Source organism: Xylona heveae (genome assembly GCF_001619985.1).
Source record: "Xylona heveae TC161 unplaced genomic scaffold L228scaffold_5, whole genome shotgun sequence".
NCBI classification, from domain to species: domain Eukaryota; kingdom Fungi; phylum Ascomycota; class Xylonomycetes; order Xylonales; family Xylonaceae; genus Xylona; species Xylona heveae.
In genome coordinates, this window is record NW_017264197.1 from 20,333 (window position 1) to 39,193 (window position 18,861).

General features: G+C 50.1%; 7 protein-coding genes across 7 annotated transcripts in view; 2 read left to right on the forward strand and 5 right to left on the reverse strand.

Moving 5' to 3' along the window:
- The window catches only part of L228DRAFT_126830 (hypothetical protein), a 1,565-nt gene extending 1,391 nt beyond the window's left edge, over window positions 1–174 (forward strand). Inside the window, exon 2 of the mRNA XM_018329058.1 lies at window positions 1–174. The gene's annotated coding sequence lies outside the window, so the exon portion shown is untranslated.
- A 1,073-nt stretch (window positions 175–1,247) lies between these two features.
- Window positions 1,248–2,451, reverse strand: L228DRAFT_253062 (homoserine kinase; the record flags this gene model as incomplete). The annotated part of the gene is made up of 2 exons (XM_018333727.1): window positions 1,248–1,898; window positions 2,041–2,451. The coding sequence occupies 2 exons, from the start codon at window positions 2,449–2,451 to the stop codon at window positions 1,248–1,250; spliced, it is 1,062 nt and encodes a 353-aa protein (XP_018188032.1).
- A 1,082-nt stretch (window positions 2,452–3,533) lies between these two features.
- Window positions 3,534–5,986, reverse strand: L228DRAFT_246773 (putative stress response protein ish1). Its single transcript, XM_018332493.1, has 4 exons — window positions 5,659–5,986; window positions 5,158–5,470; window positions 4,321–5,094; window positions 3,534–4,250 (listed from the first exon to the last, which is right to left on the reverse strand). Exons 1-4 carry the CDS (start codon window positions 5,738–5,740, stop codon window positions 3,731–3,733), a joined length of 1,689 nt encoding a protein of 562 aa, XP_018188033.1. The 5' UTR covers window positions 5,741–5,986; the 3' UTR covers window positions 3,534–3,730.
- A 574-nt stretch (window positions 5,987–6,560) lies between these two features.
- Window positions 6,561–7,498, reverse strand: L228DRAFT_260666 (hypothetical protein). Its single transcript, XM_018334279.1, has 2 exons — window positions 6,861–7,498; window positions 6,561–6,794 (listed from the first exon to the last, which is right to left on the reverse strand). The coding sequence occupies exons 1-2, from the start codon at window positions 7,324–7,326 to the stop codon at window positions 6,766–6,768; spliced, it is 495 nt and encodes a 164-aa protein (XP_018188034.1). The 5' UTR covers window positions 7,327–7,498; the 3' UTR covers window positions 6,561–6,765.
- Window positions 7,499–7,747: 249 nt separating this feature from the next.
- L228DRAFT_260667 (hypothetical protein) lies at window positions 7,748–10,839 on the forward strand (the record flags this gene model as incomplete). Its single annotated transcript, XM_018334280.1, has 2 exons — window positions 7,748–10,458; window positions 10,671–10,839. 2 exons carry the CDS (start codon window positions 7,748–7,750, stop codon window positions 10,837–10,839), a joined length of 2,880 nt encoding a protein of 959 aa, XP_018188035.1.
- A 1,564-nt stretch (window positions 10,840–12,403) lies between these two features.
- Window positions 12,404–13,080, reverse strand: L228DRAFT_126942 (hypothetical protein). Its single transcript, XM_018329059.1, has one exon. It carries the CDS (start codon window positions 12,851–12,853, stop codon window positions 12,485–12,487), a length of 369 nt encoding a protein of 122 aa, XP_018188036.1. The 5' UTR covers window positions 12,854–13,080; the 3' UTR covers window positions 12,404–12,484.
- A 227-nt stretch (window positions 13,081–13,307) lies between these two features.
- L228DRAFT_267883 (hypothetical protein) lies at window positions 13,308–16,832 on the reverse strand (the record flags this gene model as incomplete). Its single annotated transcript, XM_018335043.1, has 2 exons — window positions 13,308–15,742; window positions 15,836–16,832. The coding sequence occupies 2 exons, from the start codon at window positions 16,830–16,832 to the stop codon at window positions 13,308–13,310; spliced, it is 3,432 nt and encodes a 1,143-aa protein (XP_018188037.1).
- Window positions 16,833–18,861: the final 2,029 nt, after the last annotated feature.

Below are 18,861 nucleotides of genomic sequence, written 5' to 3' on the forward strand. Positions count from 1 at the left end.
TTGGTCTTCTATCCATTGGTCTTCTATCCATTGGTCTTCTATCCATTGGTCTTCTATCCATTGGTCTTCTATCCATTGGTCTTCTATCCATTGGTATTCTATCCACGGTTCCAATCCATTGGTTCTTACGTCTCGGTTCTTTCGTCTCTTACCGGCCTATCACCAATCGGAATTTTATTTTCTGTCCCTGAGGAACTTCTCCGTTCCTCTTACTATCCTTGAAGAGCTTCTCCGTCTCTCTTCTTATTATCATCATCGAAGAGCTGAAGAGCTAAGAGTTTCTTCGGCATTGAAGGACAGCAACTCTCTTCTCTTCCCCCTCTTCTCTACTCTACTCTACTCTACTCCCAACTCTCCACCTTTCTACTCTCAACACTCTTCTCAATGGACACACATCCTTTCTCCGCTCCCTACTCCCCGCTCCACGCTCCACGCTCTCCGCTCTCCATTCACCGCTCACAGCTCTTTCTCTCTCATATCTCGACGCTCCTGAGGCCTCATACACAACTTGCATGCCTGAGCGCATGGTGCACACATGGTGCACTCCCGGATCAGTCTTAGAGATGGCCGAGTAATACACAGTATCCTATACACAGTGCACGGCACACAGTATGTCCTGAACCTCACAAGTAAAAAAGGAAAGGGTGGAGGACAGCAGATCGTGGCAGCCGTAGTCCAACTGAGACTGGGCTGGAAAGGACGGAGGGCAGCTGGAGAGATGGACATGTTCGTCAACAAAACACGAATATATTTTCTCGGAATGACGGGGGTAATCATGGACGCAGAGCAGGGAATAGGTCATGTATGGTAGTGCGGTAGTACGATACTATAGTAGATTCTTGTCTACTTTTGTCTCTAGCGCTCCTCCATGTTTGTGAGATCCATAGCAGTAGCGATAGTATGGTGTATGTATATGTATGAGTAGGATATGATAGTAGTAGTATAAAATTGTGTGATTTTATTCTTTCTTGGTCTCTTCAGTAACGTGTAGATACATATATATGTATGTATGTCTAATCTAATATGTATGAAATGCTATATGTAGACCGTAAAACGGAACGGCGAAAGGGAAATATAAGATACTAAGGAAAAAATAAGATACCAAGGAAAAAATAAGATGATAGGAAAAAAAGAAAAAGAAAACGTGAATCAAATGATATATATACAGTGCAACTGAACCCAGGATACTCTTGTCCTCCTGTCCTCTTGTCCTCTTGTCCTCTACAAACCTCTAGGCTCTAGATAGTCTATGACTTGTACGTCGCGGTGGTGCCGTCATGCGCAGGAACGAGCAATTTCCAATCACATTCGATGCCCTTGGTCTTGAACTCGGCAATGAGGGTGTGTGCAATCTGCTCGAAATTCTCCGTGGCGAGGGCGAGGATGGTGGGTCCGGCGCCGGAGAGACAGATGCCCAGCAGGCCCGGGTGGCTCTTGGGGGTCACGCTCTGCAGGATCTCGGTGAGGCCGGGGATGAGGGTCTTGCGGTAGGGCTGGTGCACTTTGTCCTGCATGGAGAGGTAGATGAATTCCGGGTCGGGCGGGGACTCGCCGAGGGCGATGGGCAGGAGCGCAATGCGCTGGAGGTTGAAGACGACGTCGGCGCGCATGTAGGATTTGGGCAGCACTTCGCGCGCCTCGGCGGTGGGGACTTTGAATTGCGGGATAATGGCCACGCATTGGATCTCGGGCGCCCATTTGAACTGGTGGTAGTGCCCGATGTTGAGCGGTGGGTCGGGGGGTTTGAGACCAGTGTCCACGCCGCCCGTGCATTCGGGCAGAACTTCGCTGAGCGGGATCTCCAGGCGCGATACGTCTTCGGGTTTCAGCTCGTTCAGGTACGTGCCGACGAATCCGCCATATAGGGCTGCGGCGACGTTGTCGGGGTGTCGCTCGACCTGGTGTCTCATATTAGCTGGCAGTCCAAAGATGGGATGTTGGCAGTCAAAGGATGGGTTGGAATAATGGAGAAGACCACGAGGTACGAGGTACGAGGTATAGGATGGGTAAGGTACGGGAGAAAAAAGGGAAATAGCGTACCATCAAGCAGTAATCCAACATTCGAGCCTTGGACAGACCTAATTGACCGACTTCGTTGGCTAAAAAGACGCCCGCGACGACTGCTGCGCCGGAAGAGCCCAGGCCGCGACCCAATGGGATAGGGTTGACAATGTGAATGTTCGTCTCGATGGGGAATGCGCGCTGGTTGTGGCAGCGCAGGACGTACAACGCGACGCGGGTGATGAGGTTGCGCTCCGGGTTGAGGCTGACGCTGCCCTGGCCGCCCTGGCCCTCGTACGTGATGCCGCAGTTGAGTATCTTCTCCGACGTCGTCTTGCTCTTGTCCACTTTGACGTGCAGTTCGAGGTACATGGACAGGGCGAGGCCGATCACGTCGAAGCCAGGGCCAATGTTGGCCGACGAGCACGGCGCGCGGATGGTGAACTCCATCCTGCCGGTATTAATCACAGACGGAAAAGTCCTTGCACTCAAGTGGTCTGCAATTCGGGATATGGTCTCGTGGTGCGTCAGTGATCGACTCGTCAGAGTCAGCGATGACTCCTTGGGCGGATTTTTTGGTGGAGAGTTCTTTTTCCGTATCGAGGGGGAAAAAGAACACGAGCGTTGACAGCACTCTCGTGGCTGCTGGGTATAAAGCCGTTCACACGTGCAATTGACGAAAAATGACAATCACTGTTGACGGTGAAAGTGAGCAGTGTTTTGGAGGGGTCGAGCACTGAGGGACAAATAATGTTAAGAATGAATCCCATCAATCGATTTTGTCCGGACCGGCGCCCAGGGTCCTTGTCCGATAGGCCAGAAGGGAATTTAGGCTGGGCCGTGGTTCCGGAGGGGCAGATGACACACCTTTTTTCTGTTCCCAAGGCTCCTCTACCGGTCCGATGTTATGCGACCTTAGGGCGTCCCATTTCGCTGTGGCTGGAGAAGACGCCGACTGAGGGAGACGATCCTCTCCCCCAGAACGAAGGAAGCTAAAGGGGTGGACTGCCGCCGTAGGAAAATCTTTAGTTAAGCGGTATTCTCCACTGCAAGGAAATCGCATGATTGATGATGAATCTTGTGACAACAAGTGATGGAACTCATCGATTCAACAATGAGAAAGCAATTGCATCAGTGCAAGCAAAGACATATGAGAGAAACTGTAGAAGAGTAAATGGACAATCAGCCTCATTCGTTTCATCCGTCATTCCCTGCCCTCACGCCACAGTCATACAGGCAGCCGGTGCAATAAAAGTAGCTTTTCAGCCACAGTACTTTGATCGTCATATGAGGGTTATGACAATACTTGTAATTTTTCGGGGTGAGGTACCTCGACCCATGTCGACAGCGCTGTTAGCGATGACATGCTCCAGGGCTCTCGTCTTTGGCTACAATCCCCCAATTGACCTTAGGTAGGCCTGATATACTCCCAAGAGACACTGGATCTTCAAAGATTCAAATCCGCTGTGAAATGTCCCTTGCTCACTCAACGAAATGGCTGCTTCAATCAATGCATACATAATCTTAATCATAGCTCGTATTGCTCATTTTGCTACATACTGTAAACGCCAGAGTAAAAATAAAAAAAAAGATCATGACCCATTGATCCCGACCTTTTGATCACATCGCAAGCAGTCGTAACATTGAAGATAATGGTTTTTTCCCTTTTCTTTAGTTGTCGTCCTTTATGCTCATACTTGTATGCATGGGCAAAATTCACAAAGGACGTTTACAACTCCTCCTTGATCTTGTCACTCACCTTCTGGGCAGCCTCTTGGGCACGGTTGGTGGCAGTTGTGGCACCTTCCTTGACCGCATCCGCTGCCCGCTCACCCTGATAAGCTCCCTCCTTGCGTCCGCTGGCGGCACCAAACTTGACCTGGTCCAGCACCCATTGGAAGCTGTTCTGAAGCTTCGCAAGCAGAGTTCCTCCGGGGCTACTGGTGCCATAGCGGAAATAGGTCGCTTGTCTCCGAGCGGCAGCCTTGAGCTCATTAATATTGCTGCCCTGATACGCAGGCAAACCATACGAGTCGAGATACGACTTGAGCTCCGAATCCGACCACGTCTCAAAGGTGGAGTCCTTGGCGGCGTCAGTGGCAGCAGACAAGTACGAAGTCACCGAAGCGTAGTTGGATCCACCAGTCTTCGATGCGCTCGCATAAACCTGCTGGGCTTGCTTGACAAGATCATCTCTGCTCGAGCTGGCCTTGGCAGCCTTGTCTTGACCAAAGGAAGAGAGGTATTTCCTGAGAAATTGGCGTGTTAGTTGGGGGCACAAACACTTCAATCGTTTATAGGCAGTAGATTAGTACTCACTTCAAATTAGCCACGGTCCACGTGTCAAACGTCCAAGCGTTCCATCCACTGGCAGCCTTGTGCTTGTTCAAGCGAACGTGAGCAACAAGCTCGTCCCGCTTTCCACTCTGAGGGACCGGAATGCCGCGAGCATCAAGATAGGCCTTCAGACGGCTATCACTCCAGGAACCAACAACGGCATCAAAAGCCTCCTCAGCCTTGAGCTGAGCGTCATCGGTAGCCTGGGCATACTGGTTGCCAGCCTTGGAGGTAGCCGCACCGTATGCACTTGCCGCCGAGGCAGAGATATTGTCACCAGTCAATCGGGCACGGTGCTTTCGAACAAGAGCCAGAAGCTCGTTACGCTTGGAGCCCTGAGGGACCTTGACACCATTTTCGTCAAGCCATTCCTTGATCTTGCTGTCTCCCCAGGCGTCAATCAAAGAATCGGCAAGACTCTCCTTGGCAGCATTGGCAGATGCCGATGCCGAAGCAGCAGCCTCCTCAATGCTGACCTTGGACAGACGAGCGTTACGGCGAACCGAAGCAATCAACTTGTCACGAGTGCTGGGCTGCGGGGCAGGGATTCCGCGCTCATCCAAAAATTCTTTCAAGTCAGACTCTGACCAAGTCTCATAAAGCCAGTTTCCAGGGTAGGACGCGGTCTCTCCGAGCTTGTTTGCGACAATTTGGTAGTTCTCGCGTGCGGTCGCCAAAAGGGTGTCACGCTTGCGAGGCTGAGGAGCGGGAATTCCATGTCTGTCGAGAAAAGCCTTGAGTTGCGAGTCGGTCCAGCTAGAGGAATATGGTAAGCATTTTGAGCCACGACTACCTATGAATTGATTTGAAAAGACATACCTGTCAAAGATCCAGTCTCGTACGTTTCCATAAGCATCAGAAGCAGCTTCCTCCGTCTCAAACCAGTGCTTCTTAACCTGAGCAATCAGGCTATCCTTGCTCTTTTCAGAACCTTTCTGGGCTTCTTGACCCTTAGATTTGAGATAGGATTGAAGCTGCGAAGGCTGCCACTCTGCGTAAGGGGTGGCTATCTTGGATTGCCAGTTGTCCTTGATCAGATTTTCGAGGTCCTTACGATCCGCAGGGCTAGGATAGGGGATATTGTGGTCCGACAACCAACGCTCCAGCTCAGTTTCATGCCATTTGTTGTAAGCTGAAGAGTCAGCAACGCTCGATTAAAACGGCAAGGGGAGATTTTGGAGAGTGATTTAAACGCAGTGGTGCCGAGCAGAATAGACCTCCACGACTAATCCAGCATCGACGCAAGACGCGAGATGCCAGACGACGCAAAAGACATTCTATAAACTCAGAGGAAGAGTAATAGAAAAACTCATCACTTACCGGCTTTGCTGAACCAGGTGCTGGCAAGGGTCACGTCCGCCGCAAGGGCTAAGACGAGGGCGGAAGTGAAGGAGAACTTCATCTTCCTGGCGTAGAAGTGAGAATCTCGTAGAAGATTATTCAGTTACAGTGAGAAGCTGAGGGTGAAGAAATGTTTTAAAGGTTTAAAGAAAATGGATTTATGTGGCTCAGGGCCCGATGACGAGCAGCTTGATGGGTTAAGGGCCCTTTGTGTGCGACAGGTCAAGGCAGGATTAAAAGGGAAGCGGAGAGGGAAGGCGAGAAAGAGGTAAAGAATCACACAAGAATAATCATGACAACATTGGTCACTCCGGTGAGGTAACGGGGGCTAAATGCTTGCATGTCGTCAACTTAACTTTACCCCCCTGGTATTGTTTAGGCGAGAAAACACCTGCAAGCTACAAGTGAAGGGGGAAGCTATGGCCTGCGATTCTACTGTCCCTGATGGTAAACAGGGAAATTGAGGGTCTAGAAGTACATAAAAGTACCGATACTTTCCCCTGCACTTGCTGCATCTGGTTGTGAAAGACACAGTGGTGGACTGGATGAGACACCGAGACAAAAAGAGCTTGTTTAAGCGGGAGCAGTGGAAATTCGCGGGGAAGGAATGCAAGCATCTTACTGAATACGGTATGACTTTCCGATGACGTCAAGGTTGCGATTTTGAGCTCATGACCTTGTTTGCCCCGGCAATCATCCACAATTACCATGTTGGACTCAAGTATCTTCATGTACTGCTACTTCAATTTCCCCACACTCTCTCACACGCTCACGCAATTGCGGAGAATCATGGGTCAACAATACGGCAGCGCCACCATAATCATGGCGACCAAGTTGTCTCACAGGAAAGTCAATTCAAATAGAAACATATCAAATTCGGAAGATGCCAATTGAATGTCGTAGCAGGAAAAATATGATCACTAACAGAACCATCGCAGGAAAGAGAAAGCGTGTCTGCATCCCTAAAAAGCCCATGACAAGAGCGTAACACTGCTATTCACTTGCATCAAAACATATTGTCCGCTTCAGTCCCAAGAACGTCAGGGGCAAATCCCCGATTGCTTCACGTCTCTGCACTCAACAGGCTCACGATGCTCCATGTGCGCCGCCGTGTCCTATATGAGGAGAATATCAATATCGTGTGGATGTCGAGAGTGGCATGTAACCAGGAGAAGACTCACCAGACCAGAACTTTTTGGATACGTTTTCATTGCTGCCTTTGGCATGTTCCGCGGGCCGGTCGTAGCGCTCCTGGAATTCCTTGTTGTGTTTTTGCGTCTCCTCGCTTGGGTTGCTCATAACTTCTTCTGGTTCATGATGCTCAAGGATCTTGGGTTGAGCATCATTCTTGGATTTAGAGCTGCTGCTGCTGCTGCTCTTCTGTGAACTTCCAGAGCTTTGACCTTTGGCAGAACCGCTCCCAGAGCCTTGGCCTTCTGCTGGAGGCGGAGGACCTGGATGCTCCTTTTCGACAGAAGGATTGCGGCCTTGTTTCTGAGGCTGCTCACCGCGAGGATCTCCCTCTCCACTACCATAATCTTGGTGTGAAAAGCGTAGCCCAGATGCTGGAAGGATAGCTTGCAGAGGCGCCCCAACAAATGGTCGCGAATGGAGCGCGGTCCGTAACGGAAGACGAATAAATGACATGTTCACTGATATTTGCACGAGATAATTGAGCTTGGATAGACTTTCTGATGAGATGTCACAGATATGGCGATGGATTGGAATTGATGCAATTGATTCGATTATTGAGAAGGGAGCATGAGCAGTAGGTTATTTATCATATACTCCCCTTTTTCGAGCTCAATGAGCTAGAACCCTTAATGGCTGATAGAAATTTGCCTCCCCCCAATGCATCCAGTACATGCTGATCTTACAACAACCTGCAGAATGTTTATGTATCGTAGACGTCACGCAGTCACAAGGGCGATATTACTGCGCGACAGGCGTTACTGCGTTACCGCACAACCTCCGACCCTCCGACGTTACTGGCAGCTCAATTTGTTTATTCCAGAGACTCCGTTCACGAACAAAGAGAAACTCATGAGCGCACTTGCACGCACCAATCATGGCTCCCCTGCGCACTTTGACTGATGCCTATCAGCGGGCTGCTGAGGAGGAAGCTGGTAATATGACTTACCATTATCGTACAACGCGTCCAGATGGCTCTCCCAGCACCGAAACGGTTCAGGTCATCCGCGACCCGCCTTCTCCACTTTCGATGCGACAATCTCGTCGACGCGCCCAGAATCCCGAAAGACAAAGCTTCCTTGATCAGCTTGTCGCGGCTGAGCGCGATACGACAGCAAATAAGCCGCATCGTGTATCGATTTCAGAATCAGAGAATAGTGTCTCAGTGCTCGAAAACGCAACCGATGATTCCATCGGACGCGCTCTACTACGAAACGCGCGAGATGAGCGACTCCTTGGAAACCTCAAAAATGGTACGCGTATATTCAGCCGCGCGCGACAACGAGAGCGGCCCAGCTTGACCGCTGAAAATTTGCAAAGAGGGAACCGCTCAGACAGTACGGTACTGCCGGCCCAAGGGGCTGGGTCTGAGGGAACGGGCAGCAGCGGCAGTTCGAATCTGCCGGTAAATATACCGCGAGAATGGGGCCGAAAGGCGAGAAAACAGCCCGACTGGTTGAAGAGGATTCAGCTCAATGATATACAGCCTAGGCTATCACCGTCACCAGACATTGAGACACCTGCAGATTCAGGCGCAACGTCTACGCAGAAGCCTTTGAAGAATACCCGTGCAGGGCCAGAGATTGACTGGCTTGCGGTTGCAAATGAGGAAGCTGCCCCCTCAGAGGAAGCCAGCCCGCGCCTGCCGCAGCAGAATGCACAGCAATGGTCGCCGCCTCGACAACGTCGTAATCCCGCGCTGGATCGGATACGGGAGTGGGAGGTTGAGGAAGAATTCACTGCGAGCTCACTTCAGATCTCCACAAGCCCTCCACTCAAGGGTCTAAACAAGTCACTGAGTGATATCAGAGAGATGGAAGAAGAAGCAGAAGAAGCTAGGAAAGAAGAATCGGCACGCGAAGAGTCACCCGCAGAGGCTTCACCTATCGAACCACCGAAGAGGATATCTGAGAAAAAATCCCCAAAGTCAGTTAAAGAGCAAGCAGCTCAAGATCAATTACGTTCACCTGGCAGAACAAGTCTACCACCTTCACGATCACCAGAGTATAAAGCGAGAACATCTCCCGTACCAAAGGCAAAAGTTGCGAATAAGGAAAATCAGAAGCCGGCACAGGAAGCAAAGTTACCGAAAATGGATCCTTCACCACAAATTTCTTCAAATCATGGAGAAGATTCAACTCTCAAGAAATTGGAACCCAGTCCTCGAAAACAAGGAGAGGCTTCGCTGTTGTTCGATGGCCTCGAAGGCAAAGGCGTGGCAATACCGGACACGCCAGTCATTGTTTACCACAATCAACGAGACTCTGGGTCTACTGATAAGACTTGGAACAAAAGAGCCGATTCCAAAGCGGAAGTCAAACCCAAACAGCCAGAGGATGACTTTACAGATTCACAGGAACTTCTAAGAAGACTATCAAGAATAGCCAGTGCAAGCCCCAGTCCAAGGCGAGAAGATGTTTTGCAGAAGAAACCAGCTGAGCACAAAGCTTCCAAGCCGCAATCACATCTCAGTCCGCCAACAGTTAAGCAGCCTGCAACACAAAAGGCTGATATTGCTCCCAAATCTGAATCACCACTAGATTCATTACCGCGGCTACCTACTCCCCCCAACGCGATCCTCTCAAAACATGAAGACCGTAAAGACCAACTCAACGGGCTCAATGTCACGCCGCTGCCAAAACAAAATCTTCTACCGGCAAAAACGCCCATTGTAACAGGAGCATGGATTGAAACGCCGGCACCGGCGCCCAAGCCGCGTCCGGAGTCACATCCAAAGGACTCTGTACCGAAAATCATCAAATCCGAACCCACCTCTCATCCTTCTCGAGCCATTAAGAAAGAGGACTCTGCCGAACCAAAACCCTCTGCACCGTCAGCACAAGAATCAAAGCAGGAAGATCCAACTTCCACGAAATTAGAATATCAAGGACCGCCCCTTCCGCGCTCCGCTCTTTCTTCTATCATCCAGCGAGCCAAACGCAAGCAAGAAAAAAACAAATCCGACGACGCTGCTGCCACCAATAGCTCCTCTGCCGCTGCCACTGGAGATCGACCTGGCTCCCGCTCCGGGTCCGGATCCGGATCCAGCGACGAAGATCAGTTACGCCTGGGCGATTCCACCATCGACTCGCTCGAGGATCTCATGGCCACAACGATGACCATGCACGACTCCACTCACCTCACCGGCCTGACTGAAGACGACCGCAACGCGATCGAGGCCGAACTCGACATGATTGAAAAGGACGAGCACGGCCGGCCGTTTACCAAAGCCGAACGGGAGCGCCAACAGGAAATGCTCGCGTACGAGCGCATGAACCGCCGTCTTCGAAGTCTTGGGACGAGCATCCGCGATGCGAAGCGCGGGATCGAAGGCCTCGAACATAAATTTGATTCCGGCACCGCGCCTCCACCGTGCAAAGTATGCGGCTGCACGGCTGCTCTTCCTAGCAGCGGCGGCGGTACAGGCAAGAGGCTGCATTACGATGATTGTAACAAGTGGCATATTTTCGCGTGGCCGTTTCCAACAGTATATCAGTGGCCGAGCGATAGTCGGCGGCCCCGTCTCACTTGGTTCGGACTCTTTTGGGTCTTATTCTGGGCTTATGTTATTTCGGAAATCACTATAAAGTATGTTCCTTGTTCCATTTCTTTCTTCCATCCATTTTTCTTTTTTCTTTTCTTTTTTCCCTCATTCCTTTGTCTCGTCCATTTTCTTACTTTCTTTCCTCGTTCCTTCGTCTTGTCTTGTCTCCCCTCTCCATTATCACTTTCCTTCATTTATTGAGATATCCTACAAATATGCGATTGGAGCTCTTCTCTACAAATACTGACCGTTCTAGCGAACTCTGGGGCCACAAATTCTACACCTCCATTCCTTTTGAAGGCTACGGCGTCGATATCAACGCCCCACGTCCACCGTTTGCCACGTTCAAGTATCTCTTCAAACCGATACAGTTTGCCTTTCGCCCCTTCATAGCGCTCTGCATGGAGCTTTATGGAATAGGATAACCCGTGTTGTAGCCCGGTTGTACATTTTACTGTTTTGTTCTTAGTCCTGGGTCACCGCCTCAGGCATATCACTCTTGTCTCTTGCATAGGCGTCACGAACCTCTGCGCCTCGTTTCATCATGCGTTATTCATCACATCACATTGCATTGCGTTACATTCCATTTCACTGCATCGCATTGTCCTGCCTCTACCTCTGTCTGCCTCCTGCAGCTTTCAGACAGATCCCAAACTGCAAAATGCCGTTACAGCGATTTTTACTTTCTGTTCTTTTCTTTCGTCGTTTACTTTCCTGCTCTTTTGCGTTAGGGTGTGACATTCTTCTTTTCAGTTTAGCGTTTTACTTTTTGATCGGTTGGACTTTTATCAGTCATGCTTTTTCATCGTCTGCTTCTCATCGTTGCGTGCTTTTCATCGTCTCTGTTTATCACCATGTCATGCCTTTCCTCGCATCGGTTGGACTTTTATTAGGGTATGCTTTTCACCGTCTCTGCGCATTATCATGCCATGCTTTGTCATCGGTTGGACTCTCTATGAGGCGACGCTCATCCTGGCATCAACACTTTTTCATCACTGTTGTTTTCCGTCCAGTTGTTACTCCACTACGGTGATGTCTTTTTGTTCCTTATTTCCGTTTATACCCCTCTGTTCCTTTTTCCTATTTTCTTTTCCTTTTTTCCCCTTGTTTCTTTGTACGTCATTCCCGCTTCCTTTTTGCCTCTTTTCTTCTTTCTCCTCTTCTTCTACTGTCTACTGTCTATTGTCTATTGTCTTGTCATGAGCGGAGAGACATATTTCATTCCACATTCTGTTATCCTTTTCTTCTTCAATCCATTGTTTGAGCGGACAAGTGTCATTCCACACTTTGTCCTGTTTTTCTTCTACTGTCTATTGTCCATTGTCTTGTCATGAGCGGATAGACAGGCACAATCCACATTTCGTTCCGTTTTCTGCGTCTCATTGTCTCTTGTCTTTAGCAGAGGTACATTCTACCGTTTGTTACGTTTCCTGCTTTATTCTCCATTCCAGCAGACGGATACATTCCGCACTTTGTCATCCTTCCCTGCGACAGTCCACTGTCTTTTGTCATAAGCGGACAGCCGGATATTTCTGCTCGCCCTGTGTACCTCTCTACCGTCCGACTGAGCGACCATGTCATTTTCATCGTTGTTGTTCTTGAACATACATATCTTTGTCTCTGTGGAAACGGGATTTTAAATCTTGATTCCTGTGTCGTCGTCGGCGTATCATTGTCTCTACATTGGCGTATATGTGTTGGTGTATTAGGAGTCAGTCTTGGATACTTGTACTTGATAGTTGTACTTGGATAAACTAGCTCCACAGATCAATAGATCCGTGATCAAACATCGAAAACCAGACACGAATTTCAAAAAAAAAAATAAATAAATAAATAAATAATAAATAAATAAATCAGACTGAATCGTACATTCTCCCGAAGGTGACAATGTTTGAAAGCCAGGATTCATGAAACAAAGAGACTACGCATGTAACCCGTAAGTCTGTGACTTATCACGCGTGTAAATCTGCGTCACGTAGTCCATTGTACCATATACGTTGAAACTACACTATATATCCTGCGTGTGCCACATTGAGAAGCAATTATGTATCTATCACGAAGATTTAAACGTCAACATAAGGATAAACATAAACATAAACATAAACATAAAGATAAGAGAAATAGAAAAAGGGTTTTTATCTTTAAAATAGAAAAACGATAACGATAAAGATAAAGAAAAGAGAAAGATAGAAGAAAATGAGAAAGATAAAAGAGAAAATACAAAGATGGAAAACAAGAGGTGGGGGGAAAGAATAGGAAAGATAAAAAAATAAGAATAAATAAGGAAAAAAGAGAGAAAAAAAAAAGACAGAAAGAAGAAAAAGCTTCAGTAGTCTCATGAAAGTTGAAAGTACCTATAAGGAATGTATTATATTTGTATTTGTAAAATATAGTAGGTAACCTAAGGTATACATATAGTATATTCGAGTAACTAATCATTTCTTAGTCTTGTCGGACAGTGGTTCTAGCAAGATAAGAAGACTCAAAAGGAGAGAAGAGGGAGGCAAATAGAAAAGGAAAAAAGCAGAGAAGGAGAAAGGACGATGATAGGGGGAAAGATAGGTGAAAAGGATAGAAAAGGGACGGGGAACAAAAAAAAAAAAAAGGAGGTAGAGGCTCTTAAATATCAACGCTGGACGAAAGAGAAATGTTATGAGACAAAGAACATGCTAAGCAAGCAATTAAGCAAGCAAGCAAGTGTGCTGCGCTACTTCTATTCGAATCCGCTTTGCGCACTTTATACAAGTTAAATAAGAACTGACTGTGCATGCGACAGGATGATCTAAACTTCCGAGCAAGCGTATGCCAATAACGCAGCACCAGAATCATCAAACGTTCCAGCTTGTTCCTCAGGTTTGATGACGATATCTGCATCCTTGAGGACGTTTCCAGATTACGCCACGGGCTTTTCCTTGTCAGCCGGGGAGTCATCGCCATCAGCGCTGGTGATCGTGATGGTGTTATGCTCTCCCGTCTGATCGGTCTCGTTGGTCAGGGTGCTAAATTTTCTGGGAGCAGTGACGCCCGGGCTGGCAGTCTCGCTAGCAGCCGCAACTGCCTCGGGACTTCGGACCTCGGTGTCTATGAGATTGGCTCGTTTTGCTGCAACAAACTCTGGATCTTCGGGCGTCACATCAGCCTCGTTCCTCTCAGTCGTATCGAGGAAAACTTGAGACTTGGTCGTTTCACCAGCGTACAATGGATCGTCGCTGGCCTTGGGGACAAACTCGGTTGCGGCGAGCTGGTTGCTGACATGTGTGGCAAGATCATGTCTCTCTGCAAGCTCCTCGCTGGCTTGGTGCTCGTCTTGCTTCGTGTCTCGAATATGGGAGGCTCGAGAAGCACCTGGAGAAATCTCTTCACGTCGGTGTACAAAATCTCCCTCAGTGTTTGTCGCTAGCGTAGGCGTCTCGTCCTTTGTTGCTTTCAAATCGGCACGCTCTGGGGGTGTCACAGGCGCTGGCTCCGGAGAGTTTACATTGACATGCCCGTCCTCGGAGACCTCCCACACCTTCCATGGCAAGGCAATCTCAAATTTGGCGCCATTCTTTGCAGTCTCAGCCGTAGTTGCATCGGCGGGGCCGGCGCCGGCGGCAGCGGCAGTAGCAGGCTTTCTTCGCGCGGGCCCACGAGCACGACCTTTACGAGCATCTGACAAAGGAGCCGGCTCCTTTTCTTCTTCCTTGGCAGCCTCTTCGTTAGACTTCTCCGGCGACTTGGGCCGGGTCGGTCCAAGCTGAAGCGACTTGTTGAGGTCCGACAGGAATCCAGCCTTGAGGCTGGAAATTTTGGAGCCCTGAGGCCGACCAGGCACAGCCGGTTTGGGTTTCGCAGCAAGGTGCTCGGCGACAATCGAAGCATTGTCCTTCGCCGTGGGTCTCACAGGGCGGGCAGGGATTTGAGGCTTGGGCCTGTCTGGTAGCGTTGGAGCCTTTCGCTCTGACGTGTGCGTTTCATGGGCCGGCAATGGAACGTTCCTTTCCACTTGGTGTGCATGGCTCTCCGAAGCTGGGGCCGGCGATGGCGGAATCTCCGCTGGCGGCACCTGGCGCAGCCGCTGCGGTGGACGGCTTGGAATTGTTGCCGGCACCTGTGCTGCGTCGCCCTTGTCTGCTTCCGGTGCTGCAGCTCCCTTTGCTGGGCGTGCAGGAATAGGAGGCTTCGCAGGTTTTTCTGCCGAGTCCCGGGTCTCCTTGTCGATTGGGCTCTCCGTATCTGGGACTTCAGGGGTCGAGACGGTGGTTTGGAGCTGTAGACTGTCGGGCGCATCTTCCCAAATGTCATGACTAGGGAACCGATGAGCGATGTGAGGCCGAGATACCTCATTGCGGAGATGTGGGGCTACTTTCGGCTTCGAAAGATGCCTGGTCACTTGAGGCAAGATATCGACGTGGTAGCCACCGTTGCGATCCTCTGGCGCTGTCGTGGGCTCTTCCTTGTTGGGGGGTTGTTGGTCAACAGGAGATTCATTAGAAGGAGCTTCAGGCGTAGAGACGGTAGTCTCGAGCTTCAAACTGTTTGGAGCGTCTTCCCAAACATCTTGACTGGGGAACTTGTGACGGATGGTGGCAGGACGCTTCAGCTTGTCCACCAACGTTATGGGCTTCTTTTGTCCAGTCTTTTCATCCTCCTCGGGGAAGAGCGGCTCGTATTCTTCCACGTCTTCCAGCTCCCGGTCGTCCACGGATGAATGTCGTCCGAATCCAGGCGCGAGATTGTAGATGCTTCCAGGCCTGCTCGTTGGTCGGCTTCCAGCGATACTAGATCCACGACTCGTGTGCTTTGAGTAAAATCCATTCTCGAGCTCCTGGCCGAAATAATTACTTCCGCGACGCTCTTGAGGAGACACTGCCGGTTGTAAGAACTCGGCATGATTATCCTTGGCTAACTCGTCTGATGCGAGAATAGGGGTATCGACGCCACGCTCATCAGGCCATGCGCCCTCTTCTTCCTCGCCCTGCTCACCAAGGTCGTCGGTGGATTGATTGTGAGGGTGATGGTGGTGGTGGTGATGATGATGATGATCCACCTTGCTGCCACGGCGGGTTGGGGGGTCAATGTGAATGACCTCATCGTCGTCTGCCTCGCTCTCCAGCGCATGGTCACCAGCCCCTGGCTCCTTTGGCTCCTCTTCAGCCTTGGCCTGATTGGCGGGGAAGCTCATTTTCCTCAACGGTGACTCGACTGATGGTTGGATGCTGCCAGTTCGGGACTTTGAAATCCGCGATCGAGATTGTGAGCGCGACGAGGAAAGACGAGCCGTGTATTCGTCTGACGCAGCATAACCAATCTGCTCGTCTGGTGTGCCGATAACATCCGGAGAAGTACCTGACCAAATGCTTGTTAGAAGATACGGCCAAAAGGGATAAGTGAAAGATTTCAATTCACGTCCCGGATTGTGTGTGGAAAAAGAAAACTTACCATAGCCGGCACCTCTGCTAGCCGTTTCGTGGACGAGCTTGTTGAGATCGTTACTAGACAAGACCCAGTCCTTTCGGACTCCAATACCGGGACCGTATTCTCCGTGCATTTCGTGCTCCAGCTCGTCGGGATGCTTCTCATACCAGGCCTTTTCGAACTTATCCTTTGGGGTCACGCCATGGCCGTGGAGGCCGTAGCTACCGGGAGGACCGTGAAAGAATTCCCGGCCACTGCGAGTCCGGCCGTGGTGTCTTGAGGGTCGCTGCGACCCTTCAGGAGTGCCGTGGCCAGACGACTGCGGCGCTGGAGACGGAGCCTGGACGAAGCCCGCATTGGGATACATGGGGACTCGAACGCCTTGGCCTTCCGAATCTTCATCTTCAGGTCGGGTTGAGTAAGGCCGCTCTGTCGAGACGGACTCTGGCCTCGAGAAGCTGATGCGCTTGAATATCGGACGCGCTTGACGCTCCTTGTCATCCTCAGTAGGAGCGGCTCGGCCAATGCCGGCTGCGGCAGCCTGGGCTGAGTCGGTTCTGGTGACGGCGGCAACTCTCGCCTTTTCATTGACTTCTGGGTGCGACGCCTTCGGGGCGTAGAGCGGAAGGTCTTGACGAATGTTTCCAACCTTTGGAGGAGAGTTTGGACCAGATGCGTTGGCGGTTGACGGAGTACCATCTTGCTCCTCAGGATTGTAGAGGGCGGATGTGTATTCAATGCCTTCTTGGCCAATGGATGGCATCGAGATGCTCGGGGGTCGACGCGGAGCACTCTCTTGGCGCTCATGTGGAACGCGGCCCACAAAAGGCGAATCGTGCAAGGGAGAGCGGGCAAAGCTAGCGCGATGCGGCGATTGAGATCGCTCAAGGCGGCGGCTTCCCGGACGCGGAGGCACTTTTGGCACATCCATCGCGGTTGAGCTCGACGTGCTTGCGTGGTTTTGAGGGTTCGGGGAGCGGGAGGGTCGCGGAGGAACCACAGGTGCGGACGGAGCAGACATGCTGAGCAAAAGAAATCAAAGTCAAGTAGCTCAATAATAAACTGTAAAGACGTTAACAATCAATTTCCATGTGACAACGGTGACACGTTTCTCTTGTATGACGGGCGATGAATGTGACAGTCCCAGGCTTGGCCTGTTTGAAGCGGGATTGGGCCAGGAAAACGGCTACTTCCACCGTCAAGGACAATAATATCTCGCTCTGTGTGTGCTGATATTGCATGCACGTTCTAGCCTTGACGTATCCAGGCCATGCGGGACAGAATGCGCCCGGCCAAGAATGCCGCAGGGCTTATCAGCGAGCCAGGAGATACAGTGACCGACTGGGGCAGTCACTCCTCGGTAGGTTGTTTGTGATGGGAGCAGGCCGGGGCGGTGGGGGGGAAGAGAGCGATCCAAAACGTACCAGATAATCTGATCGACATCAGAAAGCCACGTTTGTGTAGGCTTGTTTTGGGGCGGTATGTGTGGGTGAGTAAGTGAGTGAAGAGTGGGATGAAGGCAATTGCGTTATGGTAAGGAGGGGCTTGTTTGTGTAACGTCAAAAAGCAAGGAAGACGAAACAACTTGGCCAAATCTCCAATGATTTTTTGGAGAGAACCAGAGAGGATGTGAGTGAGAAAGAGGAGGATAAAGTGTGAGAGAAGACCAAGTAAGTCAATTGTTTTGAAAGTGTATAACTGGAAGATGGAAGGGTAGCGAAACACGATTGTGCGCTGCAGTGTCTTTTTGAGTTTTTGAGGTTTTGACTTTTCAGCTTGAATACCAGGCACAAGACAAGGTCAGGTGAAATGCTAGGTAGGTAATTGGCTGCGTACTTGTACTACGAGTATTATCATGGGGGTCCAAGGGGTCTTTTACCATCAGTTCAAACGTGCTATGGTACGTATGACTCTCACTCTCTCTGGTAGCCATGGTAGGTACTGCAGAAACAAACCAACTTACCTGCTCTCGCTCGCTGCGGGCGATCGATTCTCCACGCTAAACGCACCGCCCTGCTAAAGTTCCGAGAGTCGAACGAATGACGAAGGGCCATCTCTGCCGCGCCAAACCGCACACAGGAATCCAGGCGAATTCGACCGAATCAAACCGAGTTCAACTGTTTCCCACGAGAGAAAACGGGCCATGGAGAGCGGATGAGGACCCGCATCTGCGTTCAATGAGATCACACCTTGCAACGACGCGATTACGAATGCACCGGCCAAAGGAATGGATAGAACATTCAAATGTGAATGGAAATTCGGTCTGCAAGGGAAATTCTGGATGGAAAGAAAGAGCAAAAGACTGTTGTAGTAACGGGAAAACCTAGTCCCACCGAACACGTACAGTAGCTGAATCATTTGTGACGACTTTTGTGTTCCTGTACAGCCTAATTGAAAGCTATACTCTATCTGGGCACTAAGAATAGAGGGCGTTCTGGGCCAGAAGGGAAAGGGTCTCTGTGCACGGGGGCTTTTTCTTGCATCATAGCATCATAATCACGTCTTTTCGTCGTGCCATCTCCACACGTTGATAGCCGACGGGATCCCATGACTTGGAATCACATCACAGCTTGGAAAGGCGCAATCAACTCTGCGGGAATCAAACGTTGACCATTCAAAGCATCGTGGCCAGATGTGTAGTGCACGAATCAAAATGTGATCTGCTTACCTACGTTTCCTGCTTTCCCTTCTGAAACTAAACAAGCAAAGAAGTTGACCATGATTGAGGGAGTGCTTGGGTCCCCATTAGACCCATTTGCTTCCAGACACAATTTCCAAATTACCATTGGCAAACCGCATCTCCAACAGCCGAGGAAATCCTTGGAATATGTTTCTCGCGTGGTAATGATTCTAAGCGTGATGTGGCACCGTCCTCTCCTACCAAACAGATACTAATCGATTCGGATTCAAGCCTCTCAAGTACCCTGTCAGCACACTAATTCCCCACAATCACTTGGTGCAGGGGCAGACAAAGCTCCTCGGACGCTTTCCCCTGATTCTGGACTAGGTAAAACGGATGAAAGTGAAACACAACATTCATTTCCACAATA

Coding starts and splice junctions, on each gene's coding strand:
- L228DRAFT_246773 (XM_018332493.1), bottom strand. CDS start 5,740: ATGAAGTTCTCCTTCACTTCCGCCCTCGTCTTAGCCCTTGCGGCGGAC. Junction 5,471..5,658: donor CACCTGGTTCAGCAAAGCCG/GTAAGTGATGAG, acceptor CTGACTCTTCAG/CTTACAACAAATGGCATGAA. Junction 4,251..4,320: donor TGGACCGTGGCTAATTTGAA/GTGAGTACTAAT, acceptor CCAATTTCTCAG/GAAATACCTCTCTTCCTTTG.
- L228DRAFT_260666 (XM_018334279.1), bottom strand. CDS start 7,326: ATGTCATTTATTCGTCTTCCGTTACGGACCGCGCTCCATTCGCGACCA. Junction 6,795..6,860: donor ATCCAAAAAGTTCTGGTCTG/GTGAGTCTTCTC, acceptor CTCCTCATATAG/GACACGGCGGCGCACATGGA.
- L228DRAFT_126942 (XM_018329059.1), bottom strand. CDS start 12,853: ATGATTAGTTACTCGAATATACTATATGTATACCTTAGGTTACCTACT.